Source organism: Neovison vison, chromosome X (assembly GCF_020171115.1).
Source record: "Neovison vison isolate M4711 chromosome X, ASM_NN_V1, whole genome shotgun sequence".
In the NCBI taxonomy this organism is placed as follows: Eukaryota; Metazoa; Chordata; class Mammalia; order Carnivora; family Mustelidae; genus Neogale; species Neogale vison.
This window is the reverse complement of record NC_058105.1, coordinates 59,167,256-59,192,591: the sequence shown is the minus strand read 5'-3', so window position 1 is coordinate 59,192,591 and position 25,336 is coordinate 59,167,256. Positions and strand designations below refer to the sequence as shown.

General features: G+C 36.5%; 1 protein-coding gene across 1 annotated transcript in view; it reads right to left on the bottom strand.

Annotated features, from left to right (window-relative positions):
* The window catches only part of HDX (highly divergent homeobox), a 195,752-nt gene that overhangs the window by 51,942 nt on the left and 118,474 nt on the right, over positions 1-25,336 (bottom strand). Inside the window, exon 4 of the mRNA XM_044235562.1 lies at positions 13,002-13,148. Coding sequence (XP_044091497.1) covers positions 13,002-13,148 — 147 coding nt within the window. The remainder of the gene's footprint in view (positions 1-13,001; positions 13,149-25,336) is intronic.

Genomic DNA, 25,336 nt, shown 5'->3' with positions numbered 1-25,336 from the left:
ATGGCCAGATGGCTTTCCAGGGGAATTCTACCAAACATTTAAAGAAGAATCTGTACCCCAATGTTTATAGCAGCAATGGCCATGGTCGCCAAACTGTAGAAAGAACCAAGATGCCCTTCAACGGACGAATGGATAAGGAAGATGTGGTCCATATACACTATGGAGTATTATGCCTCCATCAGAAAGGATGAATACCCAACTTTTGTAGCAACATAGACGGGACTGGAAGAGATTATGTTGAGTGAAATAAGTCAAGCAGAGAGTGTCAATTACCATATGGTTTCACTTATTTGTGGCGCATAACAAATAGCATGGAGGACAAGGGGTGTTAGAGAGGAGAAGGGAGTTGGGGGAAATTGGAAGGGGAGGTGAACCATGAGAGACTATGGACTCTGAAAAACAATCTGAGGGGTTTTTAGTGGCCGCGTGGTGGGAGGTTGGGGTACCAGGTGGTGGGTATAGAGAGGGCACAGATTTCATGGAGCACTGGGTGTGGTGAAAAAATAATGAATACCGTTATGCTGAAAATAAATAAATTAATAAAAAAAGAAGAATTAATTCCTATTTTCCTGAAACTCTTCCAAAAAATAGAAATGGAGGGAAAACTTCCAAACTTATTTTATGAGGCCAGCATCACCTTGATCCCAAAACCAGACAAGAATCCCATCAAAAAAGAGAATTACAGACCAATATCCTTGATGAACACAGAGACGAAAATTCTCACCAAAATACTAGCCAATAGGATTCAACAGTAAATATAAAGGAATATTCACCCATGACCAAGTGGGATTTATTCCAGGGCTACAAGGTTGGTTCAACATCCACAAATCAATCAATGTGATACAATACATTAATAAAAGAAAGAACAAGAACCATATGATACTCTCAATAGATGTTGAAAAAGCATTTGACAAAGTACAGCATCCCTTCCTGACCAAAACTCTTCAAAGTGTAGGCATAGAGGGCACATACCTCAATATCATCAAATTCATCTATGAAAAACCCACTGCAAATATCATTCTCAATGGAGAAAAATGGAAAGCTTTGCCGCTAAGGTCAGGAACACGGCAGGGATGTCCATTATCACCACTGCTATTCAACATAGTACCAGAAGTCCTAGCCTCAGCAATTAGACAACAAAAAGAAATTAAAGGCATCCAAATCAGCAAAGACGAAGTCAAACTATCACTCTTTGCAGATGATATGATACTATATGTGGAATGCCCAAACGATTCCACTCCAAAACTGCTAGAACTTGTACAGGAATTCAGTAAAGTGTCAGGATATAAAATCAATGCAGAAATCAGTTGCATTTCTTTACACCAACAACAAGAGAGAAGAAAGAGAAAATTTTTACTTTTTAAAACATCTTGTTTTTTTTATTTTTTCATGTTCCAAGATTCATTCTTTATACACCACACCCACTGCTCCGTGCAATATGTGCCCCCCTTAATATCCACTACCAGGCTCACCTAAACCCCAACCCCCTGCCCTCCAAAACCCTCTGTTTGTTTTGCAGAGTCCACAGTCTCTCATATTTCATCTCCCCCTCAGGATTCCCCCAATTCACTTTTCCCTCTCCTAATGTCGTCCATGTTATTCCTTACATTCTACTAGTAAGTGAAACTATATGATAATTGACTTTCTCTGTTTGACTTATTTCACTCAGCATAATCCCCTCCAGTCCCATCCATGTTGATGCAAAAGTTGGATATGCATCCTTTCTTATGGCTGAGTAATATCCCATTGTATATATGGACCACATCTTCTTTATCCATTCATCCGTTGAAAGGCATCTTGGCTCTTTCCACAGTTTGGCAATTGTGGCCATTGCTGCTATGAACATTGGGGTACATATGGCCCTTCTTTTCACTATATCATCTATCAGATATTTAAAGAAGACTTAATACCTATTCTTCTCAAACTGTTCCAAAAAATAGAAATGGACAGAAAACTTCCAAACTCATTCTACGAAGCCAGCATTACTTTGATTCCAAAAGATTCCACTAAAAAGGAGAATCACAGGCCAACATCCCTGATGAACATGGTTGCAAAAATTTTCAACAAGATACTAGGAAATTGAATCCAACAGTACATTTAAAGAATTATTCACCACAATCAAGTGGGATTTATTCCTGGGCTACAAGGTTCATTCAATATTCACAAATCAATCAATATGATACACCATATTAATAAAAGAAAGGATAAGAACCATATGATCTTCTCCTTAGATTCAGGAAAAGCATTTGACAATATACAGTATCCACTCTTATAATGTCCCTCAGCACAGCAGGGATAGGGGGAACATACTTCAACATCATAAAGGTTATGTGTGAAAGACCCACGGCTAATGTCAATTTCATTGGGCAAAAACTGAGAGATTTTCCTTTATGGTCAAGAATAAGACAGGGATGTCCACTCTCACCATTTTACTTAACATAGAACTGGAAGCTCTAGCCTTAGCAATCAGACAACAAAACAAAACTAAAGGCATTAAATCTGCAAGGAAAAATTCAAATAAGTGTTCAATATTCACAGATGACATGATATGCTATGGAGAAAACCCAAAAGACACCACCAAAAAATTATAAGAACAGAAATATGAATTCAGGAAAATGAATAGGATATAAACAGGATATAAAACGGGATATAAAATCAAGGTCAGAAATCAGTTGCATTATCATACACCAGTAATGAAGCAACTGGAAGAGAAATCAAAGAATCAATCCCATTTACAGTTGCACCAAAAACCATAAGATACCAGGAATAAACTTAACTAAAGAGATAAAGTATCTTTCTTCTGAAAAGTGTAGAACACTAATGAAAGTAATTGAAGAGGACACAAAGAAATGGAATGATAGTCTATGCTCATGGAATGGGAGAACAAATATTGTTGAAATTTCTATACTATCCAAAGCAATCCATGTATTTAAACCAATCATCCCCAGCATTTTTCACAGAGCTAGAACAAACAATCCTCAAATTTGTGTGGACACACAAAAGACCCCAAATAGCCAAAGCAATGTTGAAAAAGAAAAGCAAAGTTGAAGGCATCACAATTCTGGACTTCAAGCTATATTACAAAGCTGCAGTCACCAACACAGTAGGCTACTGGCACAAAAACAGATATATAGATCAGTGGAACAGAATAGACATCCCAGAAATGGACCCATGACTGTATGATTAACTAATCTTTGTCAATGTACAAAAAACTATCCAATGTAAAAAAGACAATCTCTTCAACAAATAGTGTTGAGAAAACTGGACAGCAACATGCAAAAGAATGAAACTGGACCTCATTCTTATACCATACACAGAAATAAATTCAAGATGGATGAAAAACCTAATTGTGAAACAGGAAATAATCAAAATCCTGGAGGAAAACACTGAAAGTAACCTCTTTGACCTTGGCCACAACAACTTCTTGCTAAACACATCTCTGGAGGCAAGGGAAACAAAAAAAAATGAAATATTTGGACTTCATCCAGATTAAAAAAAAATAAACAACAACCTTCTGAGGAATGAAGGAAACAATCACCAAAACTAAGAGACGACCTAAGGAATGGGAGAAGATATTAGCAAATGACATAGCTGATAGCATCCCAAATCTGTAAAGAACTTTCAAACTCAACAACCTCAAAAATAAATAATCCAGTTAAGAAATGGGCAGAAGACATGAATAGATATTTTTCCAAAGAAGACATCTAGATGGCTAACACATGAAAACACATGAAAAGATGTTCAACATCAGTCATCATCAGGGAAATGCAAATCATAACTATGATGAGATACTATCACACAACCTTTCAGAATAGCTAAAATTAATAACATAAGAAACAAATGTGACAAAGGGGAACACTTTCACACTGTTGAAGGGAATACAAATTTGTGCAGTCTCTCTGGAAAATGGGGTGTCCTCAAAAAGTTAAAAGTCGAACTATCTTTTGATCCAGCAACTGTACTACCAGGAATTTACCCATTTGATACAACAAATCTTTTTGACTCTCTGAAGTCAAAGAGACACATGGATTCTGGTGTTTATAACGGTATTATCAACAATAGCCATAGTATGGATAGAGCCCAATTCTCCAAAGACTGATGAATAAAAAAGATGCAGTAAATAAGACAAAATCAGAGAGAGAGAGACAAACCATAAGAAACCCTTAACTATAGGGAACAAACTGAAGGTAGCTGGAGGGGAGGTGGGTAAGAAGATGGGGTGGCTGGGTGATGGGCATTAAAGAGGACACTTGATGTAATCAGCACTGGGTGTTATATGCAAGTGATGAATTACAAAACTCAACCTCTGAAACTGAAAACAAAACAAAACAAAAAGAAGATGTGGGGTGTGTGTGTGTGTGTATATATACACACACACTGGAATATTACTCAGCCATGGAAAGGAATGAAATTTTGTCATTTGCAATGACATGGATGGAGCTAGAGAGTATTATACATAAAATAAGTCAGGTAGTGAAAGAAAATACCATATGGTTTCACTCATACATAGAATTTATGAAACAAAATAGATGAACATAGGGAAAGGGGAAAAATAAAGAGTGAGAGAAGCAAACCATAAGAGACTCTTAACAATGGAGAACAAACTGAGGGTTGACAGAGGGAGGTGGATGGGGATGGGCTAAATGGGTAATGGGTACTAAGTAGGACACTTGTTTTTTGTTTGTTTGTTTGTTTTGTGTATGTGTGTGTGTTTTAATATTTTATTTATTTATTTGACAGACACAGATCACAAGTAGGCAGAGAGGCAGGCAGAAAGAAAGAGGGGGAAGCAGGTTACCTGTTGAGCAGAGAGTCTGATGCAGGACTCAATCCCAGGACTCTGAGATCATGACCTGAGCTGAAGGCAGAGGCTTTAACCCACTGAGCCACCCAGGCGCTTCTTGGAGGGCACTTGTTGAGATGAGCACTGGGTGTTATATGTAAGTGAGAAATCACTAAATTCTACACATGAAATGAATTTTACCATGTATGTTAACTAGAATTTAAATTAAAACTTGAAATTAAAAATGTAAAGGGTCAATTTTACTTCAGTAATAAGTTTGTAGAAAAAAGTAACAAAATATATATAAAATAAAACTTATATGTATTATATATAACATATATGTAGGGGTGTGTGTGTGTGTAATCAATCACTACACTTATGTGGGTGATCACTGAGGAATGTATAGAATTATAAGTCAATATGTTGTATACCTAAAGCTAATATAACATTGTAAGCCAATTTTACTTCAAGAACAAATTATTTTTCCATTCACTTGCCACATACTTTTGTCAAAGATAAGTTGACTATATTTTGTGCATCTACTTCTAGTCTCCCTATTCTTCTCTACCACTTTTTTTTATACTTTTGCCAATACCACATTGTGTTGATTGGTTTAGCTTATGCTAAGTTTTGAAGTTTGGCAGTGTCAGTCTTCTGACTTTTCTCTTTTGATATTTCATTGGCTATTCTATATTGTTGCTATTTTTTTCCAATTTATTTATTTTCAGAAAAACAGTGTTCATTATTTTTTCACCACACCCAGTGCTCCATGCAAGCCGTGCCCTCTATAATACCCACCACCTGGTACCCCAACCTCCCACCCCCCCCATCACTTCAAACCCCTCAGATTGTTTTTCAGAGTCCATAGTCTCTCATGATTCACCTCCCCTTCCAATTTACCCCAAAGCACATACCCTCCCCAATGTCCATAACCCTACCCCCCTTCTCCCAACCCCCTCCCCCCAGCAACCCACAGTTTATTTCGTGAGATTAAGAGTCACTTATGGTTTGTCTCCCTCCCTATCCCATCTTGTTTCATGGATTCTTCTCCTACCCACTTAAGCTATTTTTATATAAACTTTGAATCAGTTTGTCAATATCCACAAAATAACTTGAGGGATTATTATTGTGTTTGCATTAAATCTATAGATCAAGTTGTGAAGAAGTGACATACTAACAATACTGAGTCAATCTATGTACATAGAAAACCTCTCAATTTACTTAAATATTTCATTTCTTTCTTCAGAGTTTTGTAGATTTCCTCTTATAGTTCTTGTACCTATTTTGTTAAAGTTATGTATAATTATTTTATTTTTGGGGTTATTTTAAAATTTTTATTCAAATCCCAGTTTATATAGAGTGTAATATTAGTTACAGGTGTACAATATAATGATTCAACACTCCCATACAATACCCAGTGCTCATTACAAGTGCATTCCTTAATCTCTATCACTTGGTTAACTCATCCCCCAACCCACCTCCCTTCTGGTAACCATGGGTTTATTCTCTATAGTTAAGAGTTCGTTTCTTGGTTTCTTTCTCTCTCTCTCCTCATTTGTTTTGCTTCTTAAATTCCACATATTAGTGAAATCATATAGTATTTGTCTTTCTTTTTTTAAAAATTTATTTATTTGACAAAGATCACAAGTAGGAAGAGAGGAGGAAGCAGGCTCCCCACTGAGCAGAGAGCCTGATGCGGGGCTCAATCCCAGGACCCCAGGATCACGACCCAAGCTGAAGGCAGAGGCTTTAACTCACTGAGCCACCCAGGTGCCCCGTATTTGTCTTTCTTTGACTGACTTCTCTCACTTAGCATAATACTCTCTAGCTCCATCTGTGTTGTTGGAAATGGCAAGTTTCACTCTTTTTTATGGCTGAGTAATATTCTTTTGTGTCTTTTTAAATTCAATTTTTACCTTAAATTCTAATTAGTTAACACATATGGTTAATTTGATTTCAGGTGTAGAATTTAGTGATTCATCACTTACATAGAAATCCCAGTTCTCATCCCAAGTGCCCTCCTTAATAGCTATCACCCATTTAGCCCATCCTCCCCACCCATCTCCCTCCATCAACCCTGTTTTTTCTCTATCCTTAAAAGTCTCTTATGGTTTGCTTCCCTCTCTTTTTTCCCTTCCCCTATGCTTATCTATTTTTTTCTGAAATTCCACATATGAGTGAAATCATATGGTATTTGTCTTTCTCTGATTGACTGATATGACTTAGCATAATACTCTCTAGCTCCATCCAAGTCATTGCCAAAGGCAAGAGTTCATTCCACTCCTTTTGGTGGCTAAGTAATATTCCATTGTAGATATATATACCATATCTTCCTTTTACACTCATTAGTCGTTGAACTCTTGGGCTTTCGCTGTAATTTGGCTATTGTAGATAATGCTTCTATAAACTTTGTGGTGCATGTATCCCTTCGGTGTACTAATGTAAATTGTACTTTTTCAGTTCCATTGAGTTTTGCTCACAACTTTATTATTTCCTTCCTTCTGTTTGCTTTGTGTTTATCTTGGTCCCTTTTTGTGGTTTTTTGAGATGGAGTGTTTAGATTATTGATTTGAGATTTTTCTTTTTGCTAATGTATAACTCAGTGTTATAAATTTCACTCTCAGCACTACTTTAGCTGCATCCCACAAATTTTAATATGTAGTATCCTTTATGTTCATCCTGTGGAGCATCTTTTTACCTTTGCTATTCTCTTACACTGTTCCTTTATACAGATTCAAGTCTTTGAACTACATCATTTTATTTCTTTCTGAAAACTTTTGATTTCTTGCAAGCAGTTCTACTGGCAACGAATACTCACTATTTTTGTTGTTTGTCTGAGAAAAATTTTATATCTCCTTCACTTTTGAAGGATAATTTCATAAATACAAAATTCTAAGTTGGTGTGTATTTTTTAACAAAACTTTAAATATTTTACTTTACTATCCTTTCCTTTGCATGACTTCTAAGATGTCAGACATAATTTTTAAATTTGCTTCTCTATAGGTAAGATATTTTTCCCTTTTTCTTCTCTCAAGATTTATTCTTTTTCTGTTCCCTGCAGTATGAATATGATATACCTAGGTGTATTTTGTGGGGTTTTGCTTGTTGTTGTTTTGTTTTGCATTTATCCTGCTAAGTTCTCTGAGCTTGCTGGATCTATGATTTGCTGTCTGACATTTATTTGAGGGATTTCTCTGTCATTATTGCTTCAAATATTTCTATTGTTTCATTTACTTCTTCTGGCATCCCCATTATGCATATGTTATATATTTTTGAATTGTTCCACAGTTCTTGTATATGTTGTTCTGTTTTATTTCTGTCTTTTATATCTTTTTGCCATTTGGTTTTGGAAGTTTCTGTTGACATATCCCTCACCACAGAGATTCTTTTCACAGACATGCCATCTACTAATAAGCCCATCAATGTCAACCTTCATTTCTGTTGCAGCGTTTTTGATCATTTCTGTTTGTTTCTCAATTAGGATTTCTATCTCTCTTCTTACATAACCTGTTTGTTCTGACATGTTTTCTGCTTTCTGTTTTCTGCCTTCGGCTCAGGGCGTGATCCTGGAGTCCCGGGATCGAGTCCCACATTGGGCTCCCAGCTCCATGGGGAGTCTGCTTCGCTCTCTGACCTTCTCCTCGCTCATGCTCTCTCTCACTGTCTCTCTCTCTCAAATAAATAAATAAAATTTAAAAAAAAATCTTTAATTAAAAAAAAAACTACAGTTCTAGCCTATCAATCATAGTTACTTTACATTTCTGGTCTGTAATTCTAACATCCTTGTCGTACCTGAATCTGGTTCAGATTCTGGCTCTGTCTCTTCAAACTATAGGGTGTTTTGATTTGCCTTTTAGTATACCTTGTAATTTTTTGTTAAATGTCACACACAGTGTAGTGGGTGAAAGGAACTCTGATAAACAGTCCTTTAGTTAGTAGTGGTAAAATGTGGTGTGGGGAAGTAGTCTACAGTCTTACAATTACTATCACTATTATAATTAGTCTGTGCACCTGGCCTATGAATTTCACAAGTGCTCTTTAGCACCATCCACAAACTTTAAGTGGAGCAGAATAGCTAGAGAAAGCTTCAGTTGGTTATTTCACTTTTTCCAGGTTGATTAGGCACTGAGAAATCCCCAGTAGGTTAGGCTATGGTAAAATAGTTTTTTTTTTTTAAATGTAGGCCTTGTCAAGAAGAACAGAATGCTTTAACACATTTTAAAATATACATTTTCCTTGACTTACCATATGTTTGCATCCCAATAAACCCATCATAATTTGAAAATATCATAAGTCAAAAATGTATTTAATACACCTAAGCTATTGAACATCATAGCTTAATCTAGCCTAATTTAGAAATGTTCAGAACACATTAGCTTATAGGTGGGCAAACTAATCTAACACAAAGCCTATTTTATAAAAATTGTTGACTATTTCATGTAGCTTTTTCAATAGTATATTTAATGTGAAAAACAAAATGGTTACATGGTACAGAATGATTGTAAGTGTATTGGTCATTTATCCTAGTTACGTATTTGACTGGTAGTTGTGGTTCATCTCTTCTGCCCAGCATCATGAGAGAGTATTGTACTGAATATTGCTAGCCTGAAGACTAAAATTCATAATTTGAAGTATGATTTCTAATGAACACATATTGCTTTTACACCATTGTGAAGTTGAAAATCTTAAGTCAAACCATCATAAATTGGGGATTATCTGTAGTCACTTTTTTCCTGCCCTTGCCTGACATGGATGATGGGCTCTTCCCTCATATTCACAGTGAGAACTTGATAGACCTCCTGGAGGTAGAACTCATAAAAGTATGGGAACCCCTTTATGACTGACAACCTTCCTGTAGTTTTTAAGTCTAAGACTTTCCACATTGAGCTTTCAGCAATTTGTCAATTATACTTTAAATTTTGTTTTGTTTTGTTAACCTCAGTACTGATTCCCACAGAGGTTTCTGCTCCAGTAAGTTGTGATTCTCTATATTCACCTGCTTATCTCTCTAATCCTGGGGGCAGTGGTTTGCCCTATGACCTCGTTTACCTGGCATATCTAGGAAAATTTGTTAATTTATTAATTTTTTAGCTTTTTATTTGTGTTAAGATAAAGTAAAACTCCAAGCTTCTTACATGCAAGAGCAGAAACTAAACCTCAAATATATATTTTTTATTTCCTTTTAGATTTCCTCTTTGACCTGTGGATTATTTAGAGATGTGTTGTGTAACTTCCAAGCATTTGGAGATCTTCTTGTTATCTTTCTATTATTAACTTGTACTTTGGTTCAACTATGGTCAGAAACATATGCTGTATGATTTCATTTAGTCAATTTATTGATGTTTGTTTAATGGTCCAGGATGCATTTTAACTTGATAGGTGTTCCCTGGGCACTTAAAAGAAATGTGTATACTACTGTTGTTTGGTTGTGTGCTCTATAAATGTCCATTAGATCCTATTGATTGAAGGTAGTTTTATCTTTGCTTGCATAAATAGCTGTACATGATTAATGTATACAACCTGATGGGTTTGAAGATAAGTATACACCCATGAAACGATCCCCACAATCTATGTCATAAACCTGCACATCATTACCAACTTTCCTCTTATTTTTTAATTACTGTTATTTATTATTATTATTTTATTATATGATAACATTTCATAATATCTACCCTTTTGGAAATTTTTTTAAGTATACAATATAGTATTTTTGACTATAGGCAACATGCTATGCAGTAGATCTCTAGAATTTATTCATCTTGTGTAACTGAAATGTTGTATGCTTTGACTAATTCCTCCACATTTCCCCCTACCCTCATCCCTATTCTACTCTCCATTTCTATGAATTAAAAATCAGTAGTATTATGTAGCATTTGTCCTTCTGTGTCTGGTTTATTTCCCTTAGCATAATAACCTCCAGTTTCATCCATGTTGTTGCAAGGCTTTTAAGGCTGAATGATATTCGATTGTATGTATGTTCTCCATTTTCTTTATCCTTTCATCTCTTGATGGGCATTAGGTTGTTTTCATATCGGATATTGTGAATAATGCTTCAGTGAATATGGGAATGAAGATATCTTTTTGAGATAGTGACTTAAACTTCTTTGTGTATATATCCAGAGGTGGGATTGATGAATCACATGGCAGTTCTATTTTTAGTTTAGTTTTTTTAAATTTTTTTTGGAACTTCAATACAATCTTTCCATACTGACTGCACCAATTTACATTCTCATCAATAGTTTAAGGGTTCCCATTTTACCACATCCTCTCCAACAGTAGTTATCTAATAATTATCCTAGTAGGTGTGAGTTGATATCTCATTATTCTTTTGATTTGCATTTCCCTGATGATTAATGATGTTGCATACCTTCTCATATATTTGTTGGCCATTTGTATGTCTTCTTTGGAAAAATGTCTATTCAGTTCCTTTGCCTATTTTAAAATCAAATCATTATCTATCTATCTATCTATCTATGATCTATCTCTATAAGTCATTTGTATTATGACAAAATTACACAAGATGATGAAAGTCTAGGTTTATATTTATATGCATAGATAATGTTTTGTTTATGCATTCACTTGATGGACACTTGTTTTTTTTACCACTTTGATTATTATGAACAATGCTGTTATGAATATTCATATATAAAGTTCTTTAAAGTTTTTTTTTAATTCTAGTTCGATAACATAGAGTGTAATATTACTTCCAGGTGTACAATTTAGTGATTGAACACTTACATACAACCTGATGCTCATCACAAGTGTACTCCTTAATCCCCAGAACCTATAAGCCATCCCCCCAATCACCTTCCTTAAAACTATTAGTTTATTTTATATAGTTAAAAATCTGTTTCTTGGTTTCTTTTTCTCTCTCTCCTTCCCCTATGCTCATTTGTTTCATCAAAATAAAAAGCTTCTGCACAGTGAAGGAAACAATCAACAAAACTAAAAGTCAACCTAAGGAGTAGGAGAAGATATTGGCAAATGAAACATCTGATGAAGGCTTAGTATCCAAAACCTACAAATAATTTATCAAATTCAACATCCCCAAATGAATAATCCAATCAAAAATGGTAAGAAGACCATTTCAAAAGAAGACACTCAGATGGCCCTCAGGCACATGAAAAGATGCTCACCATCACTGATCATCAGGGAAATACCAGAACTACAATGAGCTATCACCTCACACTTGTTAAAATGGCTAAAATTAACAACAGGTGTTGGCAAGCATGTGGAGAGAGGAGAAGCTTCTTGCACTGTTTATGGAATGCAAACTGGTACAGCCACTATGGAAAACAATATGGAGGTTCCTCAAAAAGTTAAAAATAGAACTACCCTATGACCCAGCAGTTGCATTACTATGTATTTATCTGAAGAATACAAAAATACTCATTCAAAGGGATAGATGCAGGCCAATGTTCATAACAGCATTATCAATAATAGCTAAATTATGAAACTAGGCCAAGTGTCCATTGACTGATGAATGGATTATTACTCAGTCATAGAAAAGAATGAAATCTTACCATTTGCAGTGATGTCAATGGAGCTGCAGAGTATTATGCTAAGTGAAATAAGTCAGAGAATGAGAAATACCATATGATTTCGCTCATATATGGAATTTAAGAAACAAAACGAACAAGCATGTGTAAGTTTTTGAGTATACATACATTTCATTTCTTTTGGGTATATAACTTAGAGTGTAATTGCTGGTTCTATGATAACTTTATGTTAAAAATTTTGAGGATTATTTTCCAATGTGGTTAAAACATTTTACATTTCCACCAGAAGTGTATAATGGTTCCAATTTATCCACATCCTGGTCAACACTTGTTATCATCTGTCTTTTTTATTATAGACATCATATTGGCTATTAAGTGGTATCTCATTGTGGTTTTGATTTCCATAATTATAAATGATGAACATTTTTGTGTATTTATTGACCATTTATATAACGCATTTGGATAAATGTGCGTTCAAATTCTTTGCCTTTAATTTCATTATTTGTCTTTTTATTATTAAGATGTAACAGTTAATATTTATACACCCTGAATAGAAGTTCCTTATCAGATATGTGATTTGAGCATATTTCCTTCTATTCTGTGGATTATCTTTTTCACTTTATTGATGTTCTTGTTTACAGTACCTAGTGCAATTTTTTTAAAGCTTTAATTTATGACAGTCTTCAACCACAGCATGAAAATTATTGAAAATGTCTTACCCGAACTATTTCACAGTCAACATTTAATTCAGTTGCAACTGCTTCAATTTTCTCTCTACAAACTGAACCAAGGCTGGTCATTCCATTGTCCCAGTACTTCTTAAGGGTGGCTAAGTCTTGGTCACTGAACTGAGTGCGATCTTGTAGCTGTTAAAACAGATTTAAAATAATTAGAGTAATAAAAGAAAAGAATTTTATAGAAAGGACCATCTGGGTGATATTTGCTAGGTTACTTTCAACACATAACAGTAGATAAATTAATTTCACAGTTTTTTAAATTAATTTATTTGAAAGAGAGGGAGTGGCGGGGGGAGGGGTAAAAGGAGAGGGAGAGAGATTCTTAAGCAGGCTCCATGCTCAGCATAAAGCCTTAGGACCCTAAGATCACAACCTGAGCTGAAACCAGTAATTGGAGGCTTAACTGGCTGTGACACCCAGGCACTTCTGATTTCACAGTTCTTAATATGTGTTCCCCCATTTTGAAATGGGCCTGTCCATATTTTTTTAATTTATTTTCAGAAAAACAGTATTCATTATTTTTTCACCACACCCAGTGCTCCATGCAAGCCGTGCCCTCTATAATACCCACCACCTGGTACCCCAACCTCCCACCCCCCGCCACTTCAAACCCCTCAGATTGTTTTTCAGAGTCCATAGTCTCTCATGGTTCACCTCCCCTTCCAATTTACCCAAATTTCCTACTCCTCTCTAACACCCCTTGTCCTCCATGCTATTTGTTATGCTCCACAAATAAGTGAAACCATATGACAATTGACTCTCTCTGGCCAAAATTAACAAAACGGGAAACAACATGTGTTGGAGAGGATGTGGAGAAAGGGGAACCCTCTTACACTGTTGGTGGGAATGCAAGTTGGTGCAGCCTCTTTGGAGAACAGTGTGGAGATTCCTCAAGAAATTAAAAATAGAGATTCCCTATGACCCTGCAACTGCACTCCTGGGTATTTACCCCAAAGACACAGATGTCGTGAAAAGAAGGGCCATCTGTACCCCAATATTTATAGCAGCAATGGCCACAGTCGCCAAACTATGGAAAGAACCAAGATGCCCTTCAACGGATGAATGGATAAGGAAGATGTGGTCCATATACACTATGGAGTATTATGCCTCCATCAGAAAGGATGAATACCCAACTTTTGTAGCAATATGGACGGGACTGGAAGAGATTATGCTGAGTGAAATAAGTCAAGCAGAGAGAGTCAATTATCATATGGGCCTGTCCATATTTATTTCCATAACATGAAAGTGTGCTAGAATAAAATGAGTAAAGACTGTTTAACTGTTAGGGGCACCTGGGTGGCTCAGTGAGATAAAGCCTCTGCCTTCAACTCAGGTCATGATCCCAGGGTCCTGGGATCGAGCCCCACATTGGGCTCTCTGCTCAGCAGGGAGCCTGCTTCCTCCTCTCTCTCTCTCTGCCTGCCTCTCTGCCTACTTGTGATCTCTATCAAATAAACAAATAAAATCTTTTAAAAAAAGAATGTTTAACTGTTAGAAATTAAGTAGTATTTATTTTAAATAGGTGCAACCACTTAAATAATGCATTGCCATTGCAAAAAATACAGATAAATTAAAAAAAAAGATTTTATATCATCCACAATTCTGGGAAATAGCACTTGTTAACATTATAATGTGTATTTTTCAAGCTTTTTTTCCTATGATACACATATTTACATTCATACTACATACATTTTTAAAATAACAGCATCACATCACTGTGTTGTTTTTAAATAAATTAATCTAGATTTGCCATACATAGGTTTCGTACTGTTATAATTAAAAGTGTAAATAAAAAGTATAAGAAGATAATGTAGACTTAAAAATCAGATTTATGGCTTCAAAAAGTTTCATAATAACCTTGTCCTTTTTTTCTTAGATTTTTTTTTAGTCCAATAAACTATGGTCATTTATATTTTTTTAATTCAATAAATCCTGGAGGCACCCCTAGGAAGTAAATCAGAAGAAGCATGATAGAATAATGACTTCCAGTTTTCCAATAGGGAGTCAGAAAATCAAGGTCAGAGAACTCATTCAACAGGGCACAGAATGTACATGGCAGAGCTAGAAATAGAAATCTCATTTTTTCCCTAGTACCTTCATCCCTATGATGTCTCCAATTATCTCAAAGGGTAGTAAAAACAACCTGAAAATAAATTTTAACTAAAAATATATATCCTGTATAGATATCCTGTATGTGGATGCATGTTTTTGTGATGAAAGAATAATGAGAGATCAAGAGAGTGATAGAAAACCAGTGAGATTGAGTTGAGGAGAAATGTTGCAAATCATGGAATGAGGTATGAGGCTCTGTTGCTGCCCTCGTTTTAGGCTACACCTCAAATACTTTGTAGATATATACTGATTTCTTTCTTTCATTTTTTTAGACTTTATTTATTTATTTGAGAGAGGGAGAGAGCAGAAGCAGGGGAAGGGAGAAGCAGACTTCCCAGTGAGCAGGGAGACCAAGGTGGGCCTAGATCCCAGGACCCTGAGATCATGACTTAGCTGAAGGAAGATGCTTAACCCACTGAGTCACCAGACACCCAACAACATGATTTCAATATTCCCTTTTTTTTCCAATTTATTTATTTTCAGAAAAACAGTATTCATTATTTTTTTACCACACCCAGTGCTCCATGCAAGCCGTGCCCTCTATAATACCCACCACCTGGTACCCCAACCTCCCACCCACCCCCGCCACTTCAAACCCCTCAGATTGTTTTTCAGAGTCCATAGTCTCTCATGGTTCACCTCCCCTTCCAATTTACCCAAAAGCACATACCCTCCCCAATGTCCATAACCCTAGCCCCTTCTCCCAACCCCCCTCCCCCCCAATATTCCCTTTCTAACTGAAATTTAAAATGGAACCCTCTCTTAAATTGATTTGAATAACAGTGGAAAATAATCTATACAATGTATAAAATAGGACTTAAAAGAGTTATCATAGCTAAAACTGATATAATACTAACCAACAAGTGCAAATTTGTTTTAAAGCTACAACCTTGGGACACCTGGGTGACTCAGTTAAGTGTCTGCCTTCAGTTCAGATCATGATCCCAGGGTCCTGAGATTGAGTCCCACACCAGTCTCCTTGCTCAGTAGGAAGCCTGCTTCTCCCTTAGACTGCCACTCCCCTGCTTGTGCTTGCTCTCTGACAAATAAATAATCTTCAAAAAAATTGTTTAAAGCTACACCCTTTTGAAAGAGAGCTTTAAACATCAGGAAGAAAAGCAATATATAAATTCATGGTTTACCACCAAAAGAGTGAATTTAGATTATATAAGTAATATGTCTATTCATAAAAAATATAATAGTTGTTCTGTGTGTATATTAATAATCAAGTTCCTTATCAAATGAATCTTTTCTTCCTCTACTTAAAAAACATGATAAGCAACATGTGTTATAAGAACTGGTACTGAAATAATTATATATCCCTAATAAATGAAGTAAAACATGACACCCAAGTTTTTTTTTTAATCAAGTGGAATAAGCTTCAAGTTATTTATTTATTTTACTTTTTTTAAGATTTTATTTATTTGAGAGAGAAAGAGAGTGAGAGAGAGAGCACTGGAGTGGGGTGAGGAGCAGAGGGAGAAGCAGATGTCCTGCTGAGCAGGAAGCCAAGTGTGGGACTCAGTCCCAGGACTGGGATCATGACCAGAGCAGAAGGAAGATACTTAACCAACTGAGACATCCAGGCACCCATAGTTATTTACATAAATATCTCATTAGGCTCTCATTCTATATTGATTATACAGTAATTTTTGTAGCTGAAATTCTCAAAATAAAACAGAAAGCAAAATAAACACTCATCAGGCTCTATGTAGATTCAAATAATCCACCATAACAGCCAGTGTAAGTGTTCTCATATATTTCCATTGCAACAAATGCTCCAGTGCAAGCCTGTCTATATTATTGTCAGAATGGAAGGAATAATGAACAGAACACTGAACACACTCAGTCAATTAATTTGTAATTCATTTAGAAGACACCCAAGGCTGATTCATCCCTTAAATTGAACTAAACAAAATCTGACTTGATTTGTTAGAAGTGTGCTGGGGTCTCAACATTAGCAATACTGAAAGAACCTTTTTTTTTTAAGAGGACCTTTTATGACAGTGCCTATTAAGTAGAAGCTTATGTGGGAAGAGCAAGTTATTTTTAAAGTCCTTAAGAGCATATTTTAACTAAGAAATAAGGTAACAACAATAATATAACATTAAAACTGTAAATATTGATTTAGAGAAGGATAAAAAGGTGGACAGAAAGGATAAAACACATTCTGCTCTGATGTTAAAATCAGTTTTGTTTTCAATTGGGCTCTACGGCCACTTTCACTTTACAAAGAAACCTACAGCCTAAACCACTGGCTCAGTAAGTTAGACATATTAAACAATTCTTTTGTTGATTTTGTGAAAATAGTAACATTCCAGGTACATTCCTTGACAATCTTGGTGAAAGCTCAGGCTTGGCCCTAGTGACCATATAACTATGCTGCTTTTACATGGATTATTTTATAACACAATAAACAGAAACTTTCCGGCTTCTTTACCAGTTTCAGTAACATTTCTAGGAATTTAGTTATTTGCTTTTCTTTCAAAAATAGAACTAGATGACAAAACAGTGATATTGAGGAGCACAGTTTCCTGTCTTAAATATGTGTCATACTTAATTGCAGAACTAAACTATTTGTACTCAGAAGCAATCCCTTTGAAATAAGAAACATTAAAAATTTCTAATCCAACTGACCTTTCCCTCAGTTTACTCCTTCAGTGTTCCATATGCTGTGCACTATTTGGTCTTATTTCAATGATAAGTCCAGACACTAGCTTGTGCTGTTGAGATTTCAAACTTATTTTGTGAAATTCTGTTAATCTTTCCACTTGATAATGGCTTCATTAGTAATGGAGATCATACCTTTTTACTTTTATTTTCATTATAAAAGTGAATTAATAATGCATTTGATAAAAAAGTCAAACTCTCAGAAAGGTGTAAAATGAGCTATAGTCCCTCCTCCTTATTGATAAATTCCTAATCTAAACACCAAAGGCACTGTCAGTAATTACTGTCAGTAATTTCCAGAGTAACTTTACAAAATAAAAATACATATACACTTACAAAAAAGGGATGCTAATATAAACAAATTTTTTTAATTTAAGTTTATCTTAGAGATATTTCTATACCATCATATACAGATACACTACTTCAATCTTTTCAGCTGCTAAATTTTGCTCCATGGACTACATCAAAATAAAAAGCTTCTGGATTGCAAAAGAAATAAGCAACACAACTAAAAGATAACCCACTGAATGGGAAAAGATATTTGCAAGTGACATATCCAATAAAGGGCTAGTATCTAGAATATATAAAGAATTTATACAGCTCAACACCAGAAAAACCTCAAATTATCCACTTAAAAAAACGGGCACAGGACATGAACATATTTTTCTCCAAAGTAGACATACAGATGGCTAATGGACATATGATAATATATAATGCTCAATATCACTCATCATCAGGGAAGCGCAAATCAAAACTACAATGAAACATCCCCTCGCACCCTGTCAGAAAGGCTAAAATTAACAACAAAAGAAACAACAGGTGTTGGTGAGGATGGGGAGAAAGGGGAACTGTCTCACACTATTGGTGGGAATGCAAGCTGGTGCAGCCACTCTAGAAAAGAGTACGGAGGTTCCCCATAAAGTTAAAAATAATCACCCTACTCTTGATTTTGCCTCAGGTCTCAGGGTTGCGGGATTGAGCCCTGTGTCAGGCTCTCTACTCAGCAGGGAGTCTGCTTCTCTCCCTCTCCTTCTGTCTGCCCCTCTGCTCTTTCTAAAACTAACAAATAAATCCTTAAAAAACAATGAGATATCACCTCATACCTGTCAAAATGGCTAAAATCAAAAACAAAACAAACAAACAAAAAAACAAGTGTTGAGGATATGGGAAAAAAGGAACACCCACGCACTGTTGGTAGGAATGCAAACCATTGTGGTCAATGTGGAAAACAGTATGGAGGTTTTCAAAAGATTAAAAATTATCCACTAATTCCACTACTGGGTATTTACCTAAAGAATACAGAAACATTACCCAAAAGATAGATGCATCCTTATTTTAATTGCAGCATTATTTACAATGGTCAAATTATGGAAGCAACCCTAGTGTCCAATGATAGATGAATAGGTAAAGAAGATGTGAGATGCGTGTGTGTGTGTGTGTGTGTGTGTGTGTGTGTGTGTGTAGAGAGAGAGAGAGATAATGGACACTCAACAATTTAGAATTGTCTAATGATGGAACTTTAGGTGGTTTTCAGGTTATTGCTAGTACAAACAATGCTTAAATGAACATTCATATACATAGATCTTGCTTTATATTTGCAATTTATATACTATGGGAAATTCCTAGCTTTGTGTTTTAATCACCTCCACTTCTTCCCACTGGTGAAGAAGGGATTCCTGCCCTAGATGGGGATAGCCAAACAAAACCTCCCAACACCAGACAGATAAAATCAACAGGAGTGTATCGTTTAGGTAAACTCATAGCCTGGAAGAGGAGAACACCATATGCCACACAGGGACACACATATATTCCATTGGGAAACAGAATGAACAAGCAAAGGCTGTACTATAACCTCTAAGAGTGGTGAAACCCCATTTCCCACAGGAGATGTGACTGGCCTGCTTGAACTGAAGGCTTCCATTCAGAAATAATCAGGCATTTTGCTTGGTCCCTGAGATAAATTTAGTTATTTGAATATGGTACTTTATCTGCACAAACAGGATGAGAAGGGGAACTTGTGGTTGGCCATCCTTTGGGACTCTCTTGGCTTTCCTCAGATGTTAAAATGCATGTAATATGGCACTTTAACATCAGGTCTTGTAATTTCTTAAGGATTTTATTTATTTATTTGATAGAGAGACATAGAAGTATACAGAGCAGCAGAGAGAGAGGCAGGAGAAGCAGGCGCCCTGCTAAGCAGAGAGCCCGATGTGAGGCTCAATCCGAGGACCCTGGGACCATGACCTGAGCCAAAGGCAGACACTTAACTGACTGAGCCACCCAAGCACCCCATATTTGAATATATTTGAGACACAGTGTTGCAATAGTTTCGGGTGTACAACACTGTGACTCAACTTCTCCACACATTATGCTATGTTCACTACAGGAGTAGCTACCATCTGTCACCATGTAATGCTATTACAGTATCATTGAATGTATTTCCTATCCTTTTATTCCCATGACTTATACATTCCATAACTGGAAGCCTGTATCTCCCACTCCCCTTCACCCATTTGGCCCATCCCCTACCCCTATTCCTCTGACCATCAGTTTGTTCTCTATATTTATAGATCTGATTCTGCTTTTAGTTTGTTTTTCAGATTCCACATAGTAGTGAAATCATATGGTACATATCTTTCTGACTGATTTATTTTACTTAGTATAATACCTTCTAAATCCGTCCATGTAGGTCTTATACCACAAATTAGGATTAGCAGGCCAAAGAATATGTGCATTTAAATTTTTATAAATCTAGCCAAATTGCCCTTGGGCAAGGGCTGAAATATACGATACTCCTTATAGTCCTATATCTTTGTGATAGATATTGTCCAGTTTTATAATTTTTGCCAGTTTAGTGAAAAATGGTATATTATTTTGATTTGTATGTCTTTAAGAACACTTATTTTTTTAATTTTTAATTTTTTTAATAAACATATAATATATTTTTATCCCCAGGGGTACAGATCTGTGAATCACCAGGTTTACACACTTCATAGCACTCACCATAGCACATACCCTCCCCAATGTCCATAACCCCAGCCCACTTCTCCAAACCCCCCTCCGCCCAGCAACCCTCAGTTTGTTTTGTGAGATTAAGAGTCACTTATGGTTTTGTCTCCCTCCCAATCCCATCTTGTTTCATTTATTCCTCTCCTACCCCCTTAGCCCCCCATGTTGCATCTCCACTTCCTCATATCAGGGAGATCATATGATAGTTGTCTTTCTCCGCTTGACTTATTTCGCTAAGCATGATACCCTCTAATTCCATCCACATCGTCGCAAATGGCAAGATTTCATTTCTTTTGATGGCTGTATAGTATTCCACTGAGTATATATACCACATCTTCTTTATCCATTCATCTGTTGATGAACATCTAGGTTCTTTCCATAGTTTGGCTATTGTAGAAATTGCTGCTATAAACATTCAGGTGCATGTGCCCCTTCGGATCACTACATTTGTATCTTTAAGGTAAATACCCAGTAGTGCTATTGCTGGGTAATAGGGTAGTTCTATTTTCAACTTTTTGAGGAACCTCCATGTTGTTTTCCAGAGTGGTTGCACCAGCTTGCATTCCCATCAACAGTGTAGGAGGGTTCCCCTTTCTCCGCATCCTCGCCAGCATCTGTCATTTCCTGACTTGTTGATTTTAGCCATTCTGACTGGTGTGAGGTGATATCTCATTGTGGTGTTGATTTGTATTTGCCTGATGCTGAGTGATATGGAGCACTTTTTCATGTATCTGTTGGCCATCTGGATGTCTTCTTTGCAGAAATGTCTGTTCATGTCTTCTGCCCATTTCTTGATTGGATTTGTTCTTTGGGTGTTGAGTTTGATCTGTTCTTTATAGACTTTGGACACTAGCCCTTTATTTGATATGTCATTTGCAAATATCTTCTCCCATTATGTTAGTTGACTTTTGGTTTTGTTAACTGTTTCCTTTGCTGTGCAAAAGCTTTTGATCTTGATAAAATCCCAATAGTTCATTTTTGCCCTTGCTTCCCTTGCCTTTGGCGATGTTCCTGGGAAGATGTTGCTGTGGCTAAGATCGAAGAGGTTGCTTCCTGTGTTCTCCTCAAGGATTTTGATGGATTCCTTTCTCACATTGAGGTCTTTCATCCATTTTGAGTCTATTTTCGTGTGTGGTGTAAGGAAATGGTCCAATTTCATTTTTCTGCATGTGCCTGTCCAATTTTCCCAACACCATTTATTGGAGAGGCTGTCTTTTTTCCATTGGGCATTCTTTCCTGCATTGTTGAAGATTAGTATACCATAGAGTTGAGGGTCTATTTCCAGAAATAGACCCTATTCTGTTTCATTGATCTATGTGTCTGTTTTTCTGTGTCTGTGTCTGTCTCTATTCTGTTTCATTGATCTATATGTCTGTTTTTCTGCCAGTACCATGCTGTCTTGATGATGACAGATTTGTAATAGAGCTTGATGTCCGGAATTATGATGCCACCAACTTTGGCTTTCTTTTTCAATATTCCTTTGACTATTCGAGGTCTTTTCTGGTTCCATATAAATTTTATGATTATTTGTTCCATTTCTTTGAAAAAGATGGATGGTACTTTGATAGGAATTGCATTAAATGTGTAGATTGTTTTAGGTAGCATAGACATTTTCACAATATTTATTCTTCCTATCCAGGGGCATGGAACATTTTTGCATTTCTTTGTGTCTTCCTCAATTACTTTCATGAGTTCTGCGTATAGATACTTTGCCTCTTTGGCTAGGTTTATTCCTAGGTATCTTATGGTTTGGGGTGCAATTGAAAATGGGATTGACTCCTTAATTTCTTTTTTTTCCAATTTATTTATTTTCAGAAAAACAGTATTCATTATTTTTTCACCACACCCAGTGCTCCATGCAAGCCGTGCCCTCTATAATACCCACCACCTGGTACCCCAACCTCCCACCCCCCCGCCACTTCAAACCCCTCAGATTGTTTTTCAGAGTCCATAGTCTTTCATGGTTCACCTCCCCTTCCAATTTACCCAAAAGCACATACCCTCCCCAATGTCCATAACCCTACCCTCCTTCTCCCAACCCCCTCCCCCCAGCAACCCACAGTTTGTTTCGTGAGATTAAGAGTCACTTATGATTTGTCTCCTTCCCTATCCCATCTTGTTTCATGGATTCTTCTCCTACCCACTTAAGCCCCCATGTTGCATCACCACTTCCTCATATCAGGGAGATCATATGATAGTTGTCTTTCTCCGCTTGACTTATTTCGCTAAGCATGATACGCTCTAGTTCCATCCATGTTGTCGCAAATGGCAAGATTTCGTTTCTTTTGATGGCTGCATAGTATTCCATTGTGTATATATACCACATCTTCTTGATCCATTCATCTGTTGATGGACATCTAGGTTCTTTCCATAGTTTGGCTATTGTGGACATTGCTGCTATAAACATTTGGGTGCACGTGCCCCTTTGGATCACTACGTTTGTATCTTTAGGGTAAATTCCCAGTAGTGCAATTGCTGGGTCATAGGGCAGTTCTATTTTCAACATTTTGAGGAAACTCCATGCTGTTTTCCAGAGTGGTTGCACAAGCTTGCATTCCCACCAACAGTGTAGGAGGGTTCCCCTTTCTCCGCATCCTCGCCAGCATCTGTCATTTCCTGACTTGTTGATTTTAGCCATTCTGACTGGTGTGAGGTGATATCTCATTGTGGTTTTGATTTGTATTTCCCTGATGCCGAGTGATATGGAGCACTTTTTCATGTGTCTGTTGGCCATCTGGATGTCTTCTTTGCAGAAATGTCTGTTCATGTCCTCTGCCCATTTCTTGATTGGATTATTTGTTCTTTGGGTGTTGAGATTGCTAAGTTCTTTATAGATTTTAGACACTAGTCCTTTATCTGATATGTAGTTTGCAAATCCTTCTCCCATTCTGTCCGTTGTCTTTTGATTTTGTTAACTGTTTTTTTTTTTGTTGTTTTTTTTTTTTTTTTTTTTTTTTTGCTGTGCAAAAGCTTTTGATCTTGACGAAATCCCAATAGTTCATTTTTGCCCTTGCTTCCCTTGCCTTTGGCAATGTTCCTAGGAAGATGTTTCTGCGGCTGAGGTTGAAGAGGTTGCTGCCTGTGTTCTCCTCAAGGATTTTGATGCATTCCTTTCTCACATTGAGGTCCTTCATCCATTTTGAGTCTATTTTTGTGTGTGGTGTAAGGAAATGGTCCAATTTCATTTTTCTGCACGTGGCTGTCCAATTTTCCCAACACCATTTATTAAAGAGGCTGTCTTTTTTCCATTGGACATTCTTTCCTGCTTTGTCAAAGATTAGTTGACCATAGAGTTGAGGATCTATTTCTGGGCTCTCTATTCTGTTCCATTGATCTATGTGTCTGTTTTTGTGCCAGTACCATGCTGTCTTGATGATGACAGCTTTGTAATAGAGCTTGAAGTCCGGAATTGTGATGCCACCAACTTTGGCTTTCTTTTTCAATATCCCTTTGGCTATTCGAGGTCTTTTCTGGTTCCATATAAATTTTAGAATTATTTGTTCCATTTCTTTGAAAAAGATGGATGGTACTTTGATAGGAATTGCATTAAATGTGTAGATTGCTTTAGGTAGCATAGACATTTTCACAATATTTATTCTTCCAATCCAGGAGAATGGAACATTTTTCCATTTCTTTGTGTCTTCCTCAATTTCTTTCATGAGTACTTTATAGTTTTCTGAGTATAGATTCTTAGCCTCTTTGGTTAGGTTTATTCCTAGGTATCTTATGGTTTGGGGTGCAATTGTAAATGGGATTGACTCCTTAATTTCTCTTTCTTCTGTCTTATTGTTGGTGTAGAGAAATGCTACTGATTTCTGTGCATTGATTTTATATCCTGACACTTTACTGAATTCCTGTACAAGTTCTAGCAGCTTTGGAGTGGAGTCTTTTGGGTTTTCCACATATAGTATCATATCATCTGCAAAGAGTGATAGTTTGACTTCTTCTTTGCCGATTTGGATGCCTTTAATTTCCTTTTGCTGTCTGATTGCTGAGGCTAGGACTTCTAGTACTATGTTGAATAGCAGTGGTGATAATGGACATCCCTGCCGTGTTCCTGACCTTAGCGGAAAAGCTTTCAGTTTTTCTCCATTGAGAAAGATATTTGCGGTGGGTTTTTCATAGATGGCTTTGATAATATTGAGGTATGTTTCCTCTATTGCTACACTTTGAAGAGTTTTGATCGGGAAGGGATGCTGTACTTTGTCAAATGCTTTTCAGCATCTATAGAGAGTTACATATGGTTTTTGTTCTTTCTTTTATTGATGAGTTTTATCACATTGCTTCATTTGCAGATGTTAATCCAATCTTGCAGCCCTGGAATAAATCCCACTTGGTCATGGTGAATAATCCTTTTAATGTACTGTTGAATCCTATTGGCTAGTATTTTGGTGAGAATTTTCACATCTGTGTTCATCAAGAATTATTGGTCTATAGCTCTCTTTTTTGATGGGATCCTTGTCTGGTTTGGGGATCAAGGTGATGCTGGCCTCATAAAATGAGTTTGGAAGTTTTCCTTTCATTCT